The 16,762-nt window shown below is 55.7% G+C and overlaps 1 protein-coding gene across 1 annotated transcript; it reads left to right on the top strand.

Annotated features, from left to right (window-relative positions):
* The first annotated feature begins 2,877 nt into the window (after positions 1–2,877).
* On the top strand, positions 2,878–5,921 carry RABAC1 (Rab acceptor 1). Its single transcript, XM_060651286.3, has 5 exons — positions 2,878–3,084; positions 3,394–3,606; positions 3,915–4,012; positions 5,504–5,605; positions 5,688–5,921. The coding sequence occupies exons 1-5, from the start codon at positions 3,029–3,031 to the stop codon at positions 5,774–5,776; spliced, it is 558 nt and encodes a 185-aa protein (XP_060507269.1). The 5' UTR covers positions 2,878–3,028; the 3' UTR covers positions 5,777–5,921.
* Positions 5,922–16,762: the final 10,841 nt, after the last annotated feature.

Below are 16,762 nucleotides of genomic sequence, written 5' to 3'. Positions count from 1 at the left end.
CATAGTGGTCTTTTCTGTAAAAGGGAAAATGGTCTTCAGATTTGTTTCAGTTAGCCAAAACAGATACTAACGTAAGTCTTTCGTAGAAGTAAAGTAGTGTAAGATGAGCTCTTGGAAAGCGGGGGATGCTCTTCACTTTATGCCATTTTGGCTTATGAGAGGTTTTATAGGAACGCTCCATTTTGGATAGTAGGGGAAACCTGTACTCCCATAGACAGCTGCGCAATCTGAGGCCCGGAGAGGGCAGGGACTTCCTTGAAGTCACACAGCAGGGATATAATCCAGGTTTCTGATCGTCTGTGCTAAGGCCCTCCTACACTCGCAGCTCCACTCCCTGCAGAGATCCAAGAGGCAGAAAGGAGGCTTCAGACTGGAGGGAACACAGGGCTAGGACCCGTCTCCCACGGCCTTTTCAGGGGCCCCTTTATCTCCCTCCATCCCCCTAATTCAGGACCCACCCCGTCATGGCCCCCTCTCCCCACTATCTCTCCCCATGCCCCTGCCTCAGGGACCCTCCCATCTCTCACACTCTCTGCCTTAGGGCCTCCTCCCCCACATCGCCCCTGTGCCAAGGCCTCATCTCCTGACTCGAAGTCCCCCCACCCCTCTGAGGGCCACTCCCCACAATGCCTCTGGACACCACTGTCCACGGCCCATGCTGTGCGACACCTTCGCTAAAGAAACCCAACAGCTCTCGTGACAAAAGTCAAACCCAAGTTTCTCAAGGTTGGCCACGGGAGGAGGCCTCTGGACCTCTGTTTCCGACTGTCCCCAAGATTCATGTCCCTCTCGAGGGCGCCCCTGCTTACCCCTGCTGCCCCCATGGCTTTGAACTCGGGTGCCGCTTACCCCATTAACGCACTGGGCTGATTGTGCCTTAACAGTCCTCCTTTGTAGCCGGACCCAAGTGGGACGCCTGAACAAGATTCGGCTGCAGGCCTGGGGCTGACAAAGGGAGGGATGAACGGTGACCGGCCAATCTGACCTTCAAAGTACGGCTCATTGGCTCATTCAGCTTCAGCTCGGGACCTCCCCGCAACAGGGGGCCTTCCGGCTTACTGCTCACCAGCCCCTTTGGCAGGGGCCGTCTCCCCAGCCCATGGGAACGCCCTCCAGCAGGCCTCCAAGTCCAAACCAAAAGGGACAGTGGATCTTAGGAGACAGTGGAGTTAACAGTCACCTGGATATTCTAGCTGGATATTCTTCGTCAGGTCCACCCAGCCCTGAAACTCCAGTCCACGTAAGGGAGCCCACAATTCCCCATATTTCCACACACATTTCCTGAGGCTCTTCTGGTGTGCGCCTTTAGAACTCTGGCCATGAACCCACCCTCACTCAGGGGCAGGGGCAAAGGCTGAGAGGGAGCCATGGCTGTGGGAACTAGGGGAAAGGAAGGGCCATGTCTCAGACACCAGCCACACCTTGGGACATCCAAGGGGCCTGCAGCTTCTAATACGTGACTGTTAAATTTAGGAAGGCAAGGGGCGCCTGGCTGGCTCAGTTGGCAAAACATGCGACTCTTGATCCCGGGGTTGTGAGTTCAAGCCCCAATGTTGGGTATAAAGATTACTTTTGGGGCGCCTGGGTGGCTCAATTGGTTAAGCATCCGACTTCGGCTCAGGTCATGATCTCACGGTCCGTGAGTTCAAGCCCCATGTCGGGCTTGGAGCCTGGAGGCTGTTTCGGATTCTGTCTCTCCCTCTCTCTTTGCCCCTCCCCTGCCCTCACTCTCTTTCTCAAAACAAATAAACTTTAAAAAATTTTTGAGAAGGCTTACCTCTAGAAATAATCGAAACATTTATGATAATGTAGTGGCAGTAACATTGACTACCGTTTATTGAAGTGAATAAAGTGTCAAGACTCTTTCAAGCACTGTATATGGGCCATTTAACTGAATCATCATAACCCCATGAGTGAGTGTGGTACTATTAGGATCTCCACTGCCCTGATGAAGTCACTGAGGTTCAAGGTCAACACAGCCTAGACTTTCCTCTCTGACTCCAGAATCCCGGGTCTTTCAGTTATAACAATTCCCTCTTTTATTTATTTAACATTTTTTTAAGTTTATTTATTTTGAGAGAGACGGAGCACATGAGCGGGGGAGGGGCAGAGACAGAGAACCCCAAGCAGGCTCCGCACTTCCAGCACAGAGCCCGATGTGAAAGCTCCAACCCAGGAACCGTGACATCATGACCTGAGCTGAAGTCAAGAGCCAGAGCCAACTGAGCAACCCAGGCGCCCCAACAACTCCCTCTTTTAAAAATTCTCAACCCTTTCCCAACTCCCCTCTCCCATGGGAGAGGAGGGGGTGTCCCAAGGTCCCTAGTCCTAACCCATTCATCCCTGGGAGCTCAAGGGTTGGGGGGCGGGGGGGCTTTGCCCTCCATCTCAGATACCCACTCCAGCGACCGTGGCCCTCTCGCCAGTCTCTGCCTCCAGGAAAGAAATAGATTCCCACGAATTGTCTAGTCTCTCCGTTCAAAATGCGGTCCATGGACCAGTAGCATCAGCGTTACCTAGGAACTCGTTGGAGATGCAGATTAACGGGCCCCACCCTGGATCTGCGGAGTCAGAACACGTGAGTGTCTTATCAAGCCCTCTGGGTGTTTTGTATGCACTCTAGAGTCAGGACGACAGTTCTCCACGATCCCCATTGTACCCTGCAGGGGAGTGAGTACACGACGACTGCTTCTGCTTCTGCCTTTCGATCTCCCGGAACGCCCCGACTCCTGAAGACCCACCTTCCCCAAGCCGAACGCCCCGCTTCTAAAACTACAACTCCCATGATGCTCAGAGGCGCTCCGCCGCTTTACGCGACTGCACCTCCCAAGGTGTTTCGCGAGCCCGACCCTCCCGGGCGTCATCAGGACTACAACTCCCACAATGCTCGGCGGCAGAACCACCGCCCCCGGCGGCTCCGGAACGGCGCCACGTCTGCTCCGCTGGGTGGGGCAGAGCTCGCGCGGGGCCGCCGGGGTCTGCAGATCCCCGGGCTCGTTACAGCGGCCCTACCCCTCACGACACAGACATGGCGGCCGAGAAGGACCCGCAGAAGGATGCCGAGCCGGAAGGGCTGAGCGCCTCGTGAGCAAGCTGGCTCTAGCCCGCCCCTGACCGAAACCCGGGAGCCCTGGCCCCCAGCCCCGTCCTCCCTCGGGTCCCAGAAATCCGGGCCCCAGACACTAGAGTCTGGGCCCCTGGTGTCCTCTTCGAGGACTCTGGAGTCTGGGCCCTCGGCCCCTCCTCCTCTTGGATCCAGGAGTCTTGGACCTTTACCCCGTAGCACCCCAGAGTCCACCCCCCCCCCCACTCGGCCCCCTTACTGCTCGGGGGTAGGGGATTGGGGGTCCAGGCTCCATCCCGGTCTACCGCTGACCCGGCCCCGTCCACTAGGACCCTGCTGCCGAAACTGATCCCATCGGGCGCGGGCCGTGAGTGGCTGGAGAGGCGCCGCGCGACCATCCGGCCCTGGGGCTCCTTCGTGGACCAGCGGCGCTTCTCGCGGCCCCGCAACCTGGGCGAGCTGTGCCAGCGCCTCGTACGCAACGTGGAATACTACCAGAGCAACTATGTGTTCGTGTTCCTGGGCCTGATCCTGTACTGTGTGTGAGTGCCTCTCCCGTCCCGCACTTAACCCCACCGGTCGGGCCTCGCCCCCCCCCCCACCCCAGCACTGCCCACCCCGCACCCACAGCCCACCCCCGGTCGGCCCCTCCTTCCGCGTCCAGTCCCTCTTCTCACTGGCCAGGCCCCTACGGCCCCGTCAGCCTGGCAGGGACACAGTGTGACCAGATGTGACCTGGTCTTGCCAGGTCTCAAGGGCGTAGGCTGCCATCCACCGGTGTAGGTGGTCAAGGTCCCCTTGGTTGGCTCATTCCCAGCTGCTTGACCCATGCTTCCCTACCCTCCTCCAGGGTGACGTCCCCCATGCTGCTGGTGGCTCTGGCTGTCTTCTTTGGCGCCTGTTACATCCTCTATCTGCGCACGTTGCAGTCCAAGTTTGTGCTTTTTGGTGAGAAATCCCCTGTCCTGACGGTTCCCTGATCCTTCATATCCTGTTCTTGGACCACAAGCCTTTGACCCCTAACCCTAGTCTGCCCAAGCCTAGATCTACACCAGATCCCTCAAACTCGACCCATCTCAGACACACCAGATACTCACACCCAGTCTCAGACAGCCCCCTCCCCCCACCGCGTTGGCACTCCTCAGCCTGGAGATACCCCAGAACCTACTCTTCACCCTGTCCCTCAAACCTACTTTTCCTCCTCCATCCTCCTTCACCTCCCTGCAGAAAGCATCAGCTGCAAGTACCCACATTGGACACCAGGTGGCGACCTTACACCGGCCTAGATCTGTGTCCCTGCCCTTTCCTGCTTCCTGGGGTGGGGCCAGAAAGATCTTGGGACCGCTCAGAGAGGGAAGCTGAGGTTTGTGGCTCATGTGGTCCCAGACCGGCCCTAGGCACCACTGGGAAGAAAGAGGGGCCTGAGTCTCCACTCGGGGGAAGCTCACGGTTCCGAGTGGTGAAAAGGGAGAGCTGGGTTCAAACGGGAAGACCTAAGAGAAAGTCCTTCAGGGGTTTGCACGTTCCGTCCATGACAGGGGTGAGCTGGCTGAGGGGCATGTCAGGCACACACAGGGCATGGAGGGAGTGCCTGGAGCACAGCCATGACCCCGCTGCCAGGAGGCACGGAGACCTGATCTTCCGCTGTGCCGCGAGAAGCTAGAAATCTACATTACTATGTGAAATCATTCAGTTTCTCCATCACCCATAAACCAGATTCTTGGGGAACTTTGTACAGACACAAGAAACACGCCCACAGGGACGCCTGGGTGGCTCAGTCAGTTGGGTGTCTGACTCTTGATTTGGGCATAGGTCATGATCTTGTGGTTCGTGAGTTCAGGCCCCACATCGGGCTCCATGCTGGCAGTGTGGGCCTGCTTGGGATTCTCTCCCTCTCTCTGCTCCTCCTGCACTCTGTCTCTCAAAATGAATAAAAAAACTTTTGGGGTGCCTGGGTGGCTCAGTCGGTTAAGTGTCTGACTTCGGCTCAGGTCATGAACTCAGGTTCGTGGGTTCGAGCCCCACGTCAGGCTCTGTGCTGACAGCTCAGAGCCTGGAGCCTGCTTTGGATTCTGTGTCTCCCTCTTTCTCTGCCCTCCCCCACTTGCACTCTGTTTCTTTTCTCTCTCAAAAATAAATAAACATTTAAAAAAAAAAGGAGAGCGATAGTCTGGGGAAGGGGGAGCCTGGGGGCTCCCTAACAGGAGTGGGGCTGAAGGGCAGTGAACAGCAGGGAGAGGGCAGGGAGGGAGGTGTTCTCTGTTCTGGTGGAGTGTGGGAACATCAGAGAAATGGGTGAGGCCAGGGCTGGAGGAGCCCTTGACATGAGGAGTTTGGATGATCCTGAGGCTCCCGGAGCTTGTGACACCAGACTGGCGTGGGGGGCACCAGGAGTTACCGGGGAGAGGGCACGAGTGTCCAATGCCGTCTGTCCCCCAGGCCGAGAGGTGAGCCCAGCCCATCAGTACGCTCTGGCCGGAGCCGTCTCCTTTCCCTTCTTCTGGCTGGCTGGTGCAGGCTCTGCCGTCTTCTGGGTCCTGGGTGAGTACAGGGTCCGGGGAGCCGGGGTGGGCGGTGGGGGGCAGGTGAGGAGCGAGGCCCTGATCTGCCCATTTTCCTGCAGGAGCCACCCTTGTGGTCATCGGCTCCCATGCCGCCTTCCACCAGACGGAGGCCGGGGATGGGGAGGAGCTGCAGATGGAACCAGTGTGAGGTGTCTGAGGACCCGCCGGCCCCCCGAGGCAGCTGCCTCGTCCCTGGTCACCCCTGCCCCGCACGGCTCTGCACTCCTGGCCGGAGCCCCCTTACAGGCCCGGGGAGGGATTCCAGCTTCGGAAATAAAGCTGTTACAGTCGTCCTTCGGCCGATACTCCCCGGGCTCTTCTGTGGGCCCGTGCTGGGGGTGTTGGGGAGACTGCAGAGACCAAGAAGGAGGGGGCCCCTGGCTGGGGCGGTGGGGGATTCATTAAGCAAGATAAACCACTAAACCATGATAGGACCGCAAATGGTGGTGAGTGCTGGGGAGGGGCGGGGAGTGAGCCAGCCAGGGGTACCCCAGACTACGCCCCCCGCCCCGCCCCGTTCAGTGATTTGCTAGGAGGACTCGGTATATAGTTGGAGCTACAGCTGTAATTCATTATCGTGGAAGGTGACAAAGCGAAGAGAAAAGGCACTTGGGGCAGAATCCAGAGAAATCCCGGCGCCAGCTTCCCAGAGTCCTCTCTCAGGGGACTCCCACACGCTGTGCTCGGTTCCTCCAGCGGCGAGTTGTGACAGCGGGTGTGGATGTCTGCCGGGGAGGCTCCTTAGAGACTCTGCCCGGGCTTTCTGCTGGGGGGCGGCCACACGAGCACCCTCCGTCTAGCGTGTACCGGAAGCCCAGGCTCCCAGAAGGAAAGCAGGCGTTCGGCATAAACAGTACCCTCGGCACAGTGTAGACACAGTGAGTCACTCTTATCGAGGACCAGGGGGAAGCCTTCTGGAATCCCAGTTCCCAGACACCAGCCCGGGGCCAGCTATGCAAGCAGCCCTCTGCAAGGACAGCCTACCGTGTTAACACTTTCCTGCATAAAGAAAGTTCTGGAGACGAGTCGCAGGTTGAGGAAGGCCTCCCCCAGGTGACGCTGAGTGAAGGGGCAGCTGCAGATCCTTAAGAAAATGCTCTGGGCAGAGGGAGAAGCGGGTCAAAGGTCCGGAGGCAGCAGGGAGCCTGGGGGTCCTGGGGGTGCAGCCAGGAGGCCCACGTGGTGGGGGCAGCGGGAAACTGGCCGGCTTCGGTGAGGGCTGTGGTTTTACCCTGAGTGAGGTTGCGAGTGACGCACCCTACGTTTCGTCGTAACATGAATACCTTCCGCCACCTGGGAGCACTGACACAAGAGGACCGCGCCCGGCAGGGGAAACACCAGGCAGATGTGACAGCAAAGCGGGGCTACCACACAGGGCTGGTCTGGGAGGGCTCTCTGAGGAGGTGACCTTTCAGTGAGCCTCGAGGGGACATGGAGGCAGCTCCGGGAAGAGCTGTGGGTGGTGTGGCCTGAGCAGAACCACGGCCCCAGACCTTACAGCGCGGCCCCCTGGCCTCTCCAACCTGGAGTGTCACCACCCAAACTCCACCCACTCACTATTCCATCAGCAGGTGTTTTATCGAGGGCCCACTGCATACCCCGCGTTGTTCTGGAATCATTCCATCACACGAGGCACCAGCCACATGTGACTAGTGAGCACTTGAAAGAAACGTGGCTGGTCTGAATTGAGATGTGCTGTGAGTATAAAATCCACATCAGGTTCCAAAGACTTAGCAGGAAAGGGTATAAAATGTCTTAATTATTTTCTATCCTGGCTATATGTTGGAAGGACAATATGTTGCAGAGACGAGGTAAATGTATTATTTTCACTTTTTTCCTTGCTTTTTAAAATGTGATTAAGTAGATGGGCGTCTGGGTGGCTCTGTCGGTTGAGCATCTGACTCGTGATCTCAGCTCAGGTCTTGATCTCGGGGTCATGAATTCAAGCCCCACATTGGGCTCCGTGCTGGGCATGAAACCTACTTTAAGAAAAAGGTGATTGAGTAGAAAATATAAAGTTACATTGGGGCTCGTATCCTGGGGTTACTGGACACGCCGGCTGACATGCTGGGGAAACAGCAGCACCACAAACAGACGAGGCTCTGCCTTCCCGGGGCTCACGTTCAGTGGGAGAGGCGCTCGATACACAAACCAAACACCCAGCAGACAGGAAACTCAGCAAGTGATCAGCTTGTGAAACCAATAAAACCGGACTGGGCGAGGCTAGAGAGTCCTTGTGGAAGGAGAGGGCTCACTTAGCGTGGGGAGGCAGGGCCCTGCTGGGCACCAGGAGGAGATGGCTCCTTGGAGGTCTGGAGGAACAGTATTCTGGCCAGAGAGGACAGCAAGTGCAAAGGCCCTGGGGTGGGACCTGCTCAGTGACAAGGCAGCGCTTGTGGCTGGGTGAAGGGAGTGAGGGGAATAGCTGTAGGAGATCACGGTGGGGAGGTTGTTGGAGCCAGATCATGCAGGATCTGCAAGCCGTAGAGAAGGTCTTTGGATTTCAGCTTAAGGTAATGTGGACTCTAGAAGGGTTTTGAACACTGGGGGGACAGGGTCAGGTGTGAGTTTTAGAAATATCCCTTTGGGGTCATGTGGGGGATGGGCTAGAGGGAATGGGGCCCGGGAGGATGAGCCAGGGACGTGGAGGGGAGAGGAGGGACAGGGAAGACAGGTTCAGGACAAGGAGCTCTGTGACGGGCCTGCGTGGGAGCTGAGTGGGAGGGGGCAGGCAAGGATGACCCCCAGGCTTCAGTTTCCAGCAAGACAGGGAGGACCAGGGGGCCTGGGTGTCTGGGTCCACATTGGTCCCAGTCAGTCACCGGGGGCGTGCTTCCAGTGGCCGCCACCAGAGGGCGGAAAAGTGCTTCCTGTAGACTTTCTCCAGGGAGGGAGCCAGAGATGGGCTTCTGGGAGATGAAACCTGGGAGCCAGGAGCTGAGGCAGGCCCCCCCCCCCCCCCCCGCAACACCCCCCCCCGGGTCTACTCCAAGGCCAGGCTCCCAATCCCAGGTCTGGGGTAGTAGATGGTGTTTTGTTTGCTGATCGAGATGCCTGTGCTCCTGGGGGAGACAGTCTTCAAGCCCACGGGGTCGGTGGCCACCACGTCCAGTTTATGCTGCTGAGCCTGGAGGGAATGTGGTCAGGCTGCCTTGTTTGGACATGACGAGGTCAGGGGCCCAAGGGCCGAGACAGAAATCACTGTGGCAAGTCAGCAGCCTGGGGTTGGGGGGTTATGGTGGGGGTTGGGAGGTTGAGAGACAGCCCAGAGGTTAGACCAGCCCAGAGGCCGAGGACAGGGTGGGGGGAGTGGGGGCGGGGAATGACTGATTACAGGTCCCTAATTCTGATGTTGGGTTATTGAGATGCCTCAGACCAGAAGTTTCCATCCGGATGGTCAAGCCCGTTCCCCAGACATGCCTCCTGAATGACCTTGCGTTGAGAGGTTTGGATTGGGGCAACAAAAACAAGGAGGGCTCGGTGTCTCACCAAGGGGACAAAGGACTGGCCGTCTATTTTGGTGACAGATCCTGGGAGTCCAGCTGGCTGTCCGGGAGTGACAAATTGGGAATGTGGCTGTCGACTTCATGATTAAGGAGCCCGTGGGTCCAGGTTTGGCATGACAGGAACAAGGGATCTAGTCTCGTGCTGAGTGACGGGGCCAGGGAGGGCCTAAGCCTCATTCTAGGTTTCAGATGGGACACCTCGTTGTCTCAGTTGCGGAGACAGTTTCTAGTTTGGGGTAATAGAAAACTGGGGACGGGGCACCTGGGTGGCTCAGTCGGTTAAGCATCCGACTCTTGATTTCGGCTAAGGTCATGACCCCAGGGTCTTGGGGTCAAGCCCTGAGTGGGGGGCTGAGCTGAGTGTGGAGCCTGCTTAAGATTCTCTCCCTCTCTCTCTCCCCTTCCCTCTGCTCCTCCCCCACTAGTTCTCTCTCTCTCTCTCTCAAATTGAAAAAAAAAAAAGAAATTTGGGATCTTTTATCAGCTTTGAGGTGATCATTTATCTAGCTTTGGATGATAGAAAAGGGGTGTGGGTATCTAGGTGGCTAATTTTTTTTTTTCAACGTTTTTTTATTTATTTTTGGGACAGAGAGAGACAGAGCATGAACGGGGGAGGGGCAGAGAGAGAGGGAGACACAGAATCGGAAACAGGCTCCAGGCTCTGAGCCATCAGCCCAGAGCCTGACGCGGGGCTCGAACTCACGGACCGCGAGATCGTGACCTGGCTGAAGTCGGACGCTTAACCGACTGCGCCACCCAGGCGCCCCTCTAGGTGGCTAATTTGGGGGGATGACCCTGAGAGTCCAGGACCCTTGCTTGGGATGACAAGGTAGGGTGTCCCCTTGGCTGGAGGTGAACTGATGGGGGTCTGTTGTCCCCTTGAAGCAGCAGAGACAGGCCACGCTGTCTAGTTTAGAGCAGGAAGAGCCCGGGGGTCCTGCTGTGTAACTTGGGACAACAGAGTTTGGGGGGAGTCTCGTGGCCATGTGCAGTGACAGTGACTGGGGAGTCACATTTTTTAGTTTGGGGAATGTCTGCTTGTCTAGTTTGGGGTTAAGAACACAGTGCGTCTAGTTCTCAAATGTTAAGTGACAGATTAGGGACTCTTGTCTGGTTGGGAGTGACCGGGACCGGAGTTGTCAGAGATGGGGGTTTTTGTCAGGATTGGGGTGATGGAGCTGGGATTCTAAGATCTAGTTTGGGGAGACAGTATGTAGTTGCTAGACTGAGACACCAACATTAAAAAAATTTTTTTTAATGTTTATTTATTTATTTTAATTTTTTTTAACGTTTATTTGTTTTAGAGAGAGACAGACTGCGAGCAGGGGAGGGGCAGAGAGAGAGGGAGACACAGAATCCGAAGCGGGCTCCAGGCTCCGAGCTGTCAGTACAGAGCCAATGCGGGGCTCGAACTCACGAACCGCGAGATCATGACCTGAACCGAAGTGGGATGCTTAACCAACCGGGCCACCCAGGTGCCCAAGACACCGACATTTTAAGGCTTGGGATGCCAGACTGAGCATTCAGTGACTAGTTTGGAGCAACAGGAATCGCGGATCAGGCGTGCTCCGTCAGGGTGTCTGAGGCTTGCAGTCTGGTCATCCCATTTGGGGTATCAGACACATAGTCCAATTGTCCAGTTTGGGGTTATAGAGACCGCCGAGGGACTGGTTGTCTGGTTTGGGGTGAGAGACATTGGGGTCCACTCGATTAGTTTGAAACGGCAGACACTGCAGGTCTGGTCACCTCGTTGGAGGGACGGACTGACTGGAAGGCAGAGCTTAGGGACGTGGTTGTCATGATTGGGATTTTGGAGGACCCTGGGCTTTCTTTGTCTAACGGGGAGGCCAGATCCCGGGGATCCGGATGCCTAGTTTGGGACATACAAAGTGGGGGTTCGTTTGCCTAGATTGGGGTGGCAGAGACTAGGGTTCTGGGAGTCAGGACTTGGCTTGGAGTGGCAGAGCCTAGGAGGCCAGCTGTCTAGTTCAGGATGACAGAGATTAAGAATCAGTGGTGCACTTTGGACGGAGTGTCTGGGGTTCTCGGGTCTAGTTTGGCATGAGTGGAATGAGGGGTCTGTTCCGTTCAGGGTCCCGTTCAGGCAGATGAGTCTGCCTGACCAGATGAAGGTTAAAGGGGATGGGGGGTCCCCATCTCTAGCGTGAGGTGACACTTCTTGCACCTAGGTGTTCGATATTGAATGACAGAGGGACTCTTGCCTTGTTCGGGGTAGCAGAGTCTTGGGTCAGCCGCCTGGTGCTGTGGGTCAGAGAATGGGTTCCAGGAGTATTTGATAGAGACTGAAAGCTTGGTTGTTGTAGGGAAGAAAGCGGGGGGCGCCTGGGTGGCTCAGTGGGTTAAGCGTCTGACTTCAGCTCGGGTCATGATCTCCCAGTCCGTGAGTTCGAGCCCCGCATCGGGCTCTGCGCTGACAGCTCAGAGCCTGGAACCTGCTTTGGCATCTGTGTCCCCCTCTTTTTCTGCCCCTCCCCTGCCTGCTCTCTGTACCCCCCCAAGACAATAAATAAACATTAAAAATAATTAATAAAAAATAAAAGAAAGCAGGGTCCCAGGGACCCTTTGGGTTGACAGACTCTGAACGTCTGGCTGCCCAGTTTTGTGGGACAAAGATGAGGGTCCCTGAGATATTTGGGATGCCAGATGGGGGTCTGGTTATCTAGTGTCGAGCGCGACAAACCGGAGGTACTAACGGGCATTTGGGGCAAGGAGACTGGGGGTTTGGCTGTCTACTTTTATAGGACAGAGGCTGGGGTCCCAGGATATCTTGGGGTAACAAGCCAGTTAAGACTGGAGGTTTGGCTGTGTAGTCTGGGTGGGGGACTGGGGCTCAGATTGCTAACTTGTGAAGGCAGTTGAAGCGACAGACTTTATTTCCCCCATTGTCACATTTGAGGTGACAGAAACTATGGGTCTTGTTTTCTAGTACAGGGTGACAATGACTGAGCGGTCCTTTTGTCCAGGTTGGGTTGAGAGCGATTTGGATTCTGTTGTCCAGTTGGGGGAGACAGAGGCTGGGATCAACTGTCTAGGTTGGGGTGATGAGATCAGATGTCGGGGGCCCTGTTTTGGGGCGACGTCAGTGGGGGATTCAGTCGCTCAATTCCAGGTGACAGAGACTGGTGTCCTTGGGGCCAATTTGTGTGAACACAAGTTCAGTTTAGGTTCAGAAACTGTGAGGCCCATCACCTTGCTTGGGGTGACGGGTTGGAGTTCCCCTGATCTATCTGGGGGTGACGGGATGGGGTAGCAGAGACTGGGGGTTCCGGTGGGTAGTTTGAAGGAACCGGGATGGTGTCTGCTTGTCTCTTACGGATGACAGAATAGGGGTACCTGGTTGAGGGTCTCAGAGGCTGGTACGTACTTTGGGGTCACAGATGAGGAGCTCAGTGGTCTAGTCCGGGGGAGCATAAAGTGGGGATCTGATGGCACGATTTGAGATGATGCTTGTTGCGGACACGTTTCATAACAAGGGCCTGGTGCTCTGGGGGCGGTAGGACTGGGGAGCGGGAGCCCCGTTTCACATGACAGAGGGCCTGGTGCGGGGTCTTAGGCCAGGAGTCCAGCTGTGTGGCGCGTGGCCACATGGGAGGCAGCTGACTGGCTTGGGGCAGAGGCTGGACGTGTGGTTGTACAACTGGGGGTGCAGAGACTGAGGACTGCCCTTCTCAGTTTGGGGTGGCAGGAACTGTCATTCCAGTCTCCGAGTTCGGGGTGCAGGGCCCCGGAGCCTTCCAAATGCGGCCGAGTCTGGGATGCTGACACCTGAGTGTTCCTGTGGTGATGGAGTCAGGGCTTTCCTGCACCCAGGTGCGGGGCTCCCTGGATAAACGTACACTTGTGAGTGAATGTGGCCAAGGGCGTGGAGCCCTGTTTGGGAGTTACTGAAGCTGGGAGTCTGGGCACTTGGAACCTGGGAGTCCGGAGGTCAGGACTCCAGGACCCGGGATCCACTGGAGGGATGCTTGATTGGGTTGGGGGGTGTCTGTGACACAGAGTCAATGGCTCTCAAGGCTGGGGGCACCCCCACACGTGAGTGTGGGGGCGACGGACACTGGGACAGAGGTAGCCAATGTGGGGAAAGTTGAGGTTGGGGCCCGAATGCCAGGCTGAGGGGTCTCTGAGGCTGTGGCACAATGAGCTGTGGGGCTTTCTGACCGAGGGGGCGCGAGAGAGCCTTGACTGTCTTAATCAGACACAACAGGGTCCCAAGGGTCAAAGTGTAGTTCAGGGGCAAATGGTTATGGCGGTCAAGATTCATGGTTGCAGGTGAGAAAAACTGGGGACCCGGATCCCTCCTTTGGGGAGGTGGGATGCTGGGTTTCAGATACCGAATTTGGGGTGACCAGAGTCCCTCCTGCCAAGTTCTGGGTGTTTGTGAGCCCATGTTCCTGATTTGGGGGGTCGCAAGCCAGGCTCTGAATCTGTGATAGCACAGGCTCAGGTGGGGACAGCAGGTGGTGACTGAGGCCTGCCTCGGCATGACCGTGGGGTCTCAATGCCTGTGGCGCTCTGCCTGTCAAGTTTGGGGTGAGCGCCTCTGGAGACCCAGCGGTCCAACTGAGAGTGACGGGTGGCGGTAGCCGACACGAGCCATTCAGATGTCTAGCTTGGGGGTGCCTACTATATGTCGCCCAGATGTTGAGGTTGGGATGACCAACTGGGAGTCCAAGACGTATGTGACAGCTGGGACTCTGATGCCAAGTTTGGCAATGACTCCCTAGGCCAACTGTGGTTGACCGTGTCATCAGATGCCTCCCTGGGGGGAGCTGTCATTCTTGTGTATCAGAAACCTAGTTTTGAATTAAAAATTTTGTTTGTTAACGTTTATTCATATTTGAGAGACAGAGAGCGAGCAGGGGAGGGGCAGAGAGAGGGGGAGACACAGAATCCGCGGCAGACTCCAGGCTCCGAGCTGTCAGCACAGAGCCCGACGCGGGGCTCAAACTCATGGAGTGTGAGATCATGACCTGAGCCGAAGTCGGACGCTCAACCGACTGAGTCACCCAGGCGCCCCGACAGGAGCCTAGTTTTGGAGGGGCATTTGGGAGGGGGGACTAAGTGCCTAGTTTGGGGGTTACTAATGAAGATTTCCTAATACTTACATATGATTTGGGGCTCGCTGAGCCTCAAGGCCTAGTTGCCAGGGTTTGAGGTAACTGTCACTGGGGTCCCTTGTACCTGGTTTCGGAGTGAGGGAGTTTGGGGTTTTGTTGCCTAGTCTGGGGGTGTCTGAGGCTCATCACCCAGGTACCTACATAGGGGTGACTGACATGGAGCCTCTGACTTTGGGGAGCCTAGATGCCTTGATTAGGGGTGGCTTGATGTGGGGATCTTAATACCTGGTTCAGGGGTGAACTAACCTTGGGGCTCAGCTGCTGAGTTTAGGGTTAACCACCTAGAAGGGTTCTAATACTTACTTTATTTTGGGGGTGATGACACTAGGGTCCCAGCTGCCCCTTTGAGAGGAGCTCAGTGTTCGGGGCCTGTCGAAGCTGTGCTGATAAAGAGGTTGGAGGTTACTGTCTATGGGGGATCCTGACTGATTTAATGGTGATGATGGGATCTAGTCGACAAATTTGGGGGTGACTGTGGATCCCCGATGCCACAATGTTGGGTAATTGGTCTGAGACCCAGAAGCCTGGTCTGGGGAATAAAGGCTAGTTTGGGGGCACTTGACTATGGGGGTCCACATCCCTAGTTTGGTGGGGGGCACTGAGTCTAGAGATACAGAATTTTGTTTTGGGGTGGGGGCTATATTTGTTTCCTGTGGTTTAGAACAGCAGAAACGTATTCTCTCGGAGTTCTGGAGGCCAGAAGTCCAAAGTCAAGGTGTCAGCAGGGTCACACTCCCTCTGAAGGCTCTAGGGGAGGATCCTTCTTTGCCTCATCCAGCTCCTTTGGCTGCTAGCCCTCCTGGGCTCACGACCGCAAGCCCTCCTGCCTCAGTCTTTGCCTGCCATCTCTTCTTTCCGTCCATGTTTCCTCTTCTGTTCCCCACCCCCCTCTTGTTTGTTTTTGAGAGAGAGAGCAGGGGAGGTGCAGAGAGAGAGGGGGACAGAGGATCCAAAGCAGGGGTGGCAGCAGGGAGCCCAATTTGGGGCTCGAACTCACAAACCATGAGATCATGACCCAAGCCAAAGTTGGACACTCAACCAACTGAGCCTCTTCTGTCTCTTAATAAGGACATTCATCATTGGATTTAGGACCCACCCAGGTAATCCAGGATGATCTCATCTCAAGATCTTTCACATAATCACATCTGCAAAGACCCTTTTCCCCGGTAAGGTCACATTAGCAGGTTCTGGGGTTAGAACATGGACCTATCTTTGTCCGGGGGGGGTGGGGGGGAGCTACCATCAACCCACTACAGGGGTGCTTGAGACAGGCACCCTAAAGTCTGAGTTTGAGTCGCTCTGATTGTGGGGTTCCTAGAGTTTGGTTTAGGATGATGGACCTTGAGGGTCAGCTCCAGATAACTGATTTGGGGATTCTTGACTTGATTTGCCTACTTTGGAAGGATAAGAGTCTATGAGGTTCTAATGGTTAGTAAAGGGATAACTGAAATTTGGGGTCCAAAGGTGTAATTTGGGGATCGCTAAGCTTCAGTGTCACAGAGTCTATCATTGGGGTGTCTGAGGTTGGGGGGCTAGCTGACTAGTTGGTGGCTTAACTTTCTGAAACGTTCCTAACCCTTATAAATGGGGGTGAGCCCTGAAGGGAAGAAACTTAGGTGTGTATTTTAAGGGCAGCTGATACCAAGTTGGGAAGCATCTGGAACTCTGGATAGTTGTTCAAATGGCTGGTTGTTCGAATGTCTAGGTCAGGGTCACCAATGACTGGGTGCAATGCAACATTTGGGGTGATGGTAGAGACCTGAAGGACTAACATCCAGGTGATTTACTGGGGGGGGGGGTCCTCATCCTGGGGTAATGGAAATGAGTCTGGGGAGCCAGATGCCTGGTGTGGGGCAGTCTTAAGCTGGCAGCCCAGATCCCAAGTTGGGATTGATTGAGTCGGGGATCAAGATGGGGGTTGCTTGGTTTAGGGGTGACTGTCAGTCTCATTTCCTAGTTTGTGTTGAGAATGGGGGAGGGTCACATGCTGAACGTTGTAGCAGCAGCTGAAGGCCCATGTGTCCAGATCATGATTTATCTTGGGTCCTCACGTTTGCTTAGGGTTCAGTAAGGAAAGTCTAGTTTAGGTGTGCCAACTTTGGGGCTTCTGATGCCTAACTTTGGGGTACTGAGTCTGGGAGAATATTTATTTTGGGGGTGACTTGTGGAGTTACTGGTGCTCACTTTGGGGTGACTGAGCTAAGGCCCATCTCCTTTATCCTATCATTTTCTTGGGCTGGAGGTTTGGGGTGAATGGGACTGGGGCCCAGAATCCTCATTTTGGGGTGTTTGGGGCTAGGTTAGTACAGTCCTTGTTGTTTCGGAGTCTGGGTTACTATTCATGAGGCCCGGGGTGACTCAGCTCAAAGTAGAGGTCTGCTGGGAGGGGTCTTCAGCCTGCATGGGGATTTCTGAAGGAGGGTGGGGTTCACATACCCGGTCTGTGGGTATCTAGGGGAATCTGAGACTGGGGCCCAGAAATGCTAAAGA

Source organism: Panthera onca, chromosome E2 (assembly GCF_046562875.1).
Source record: "Panthera onca isolate mPanOnc1 chromosome E2, mPanOnc1 haplotype 2, whole genome shotgun sequence".
In the NCBI taxonomy this organism is placed as follows: Eukaryota; Metazoa; Chordata; class Mammalia; order Carnivora; family Felidae; genus Panthera; species Panthera onca.
Note: the sequence above shows the minus strand (reverse complement) of the source record. Positions and strands in the feature narration are given on the sequence as shown.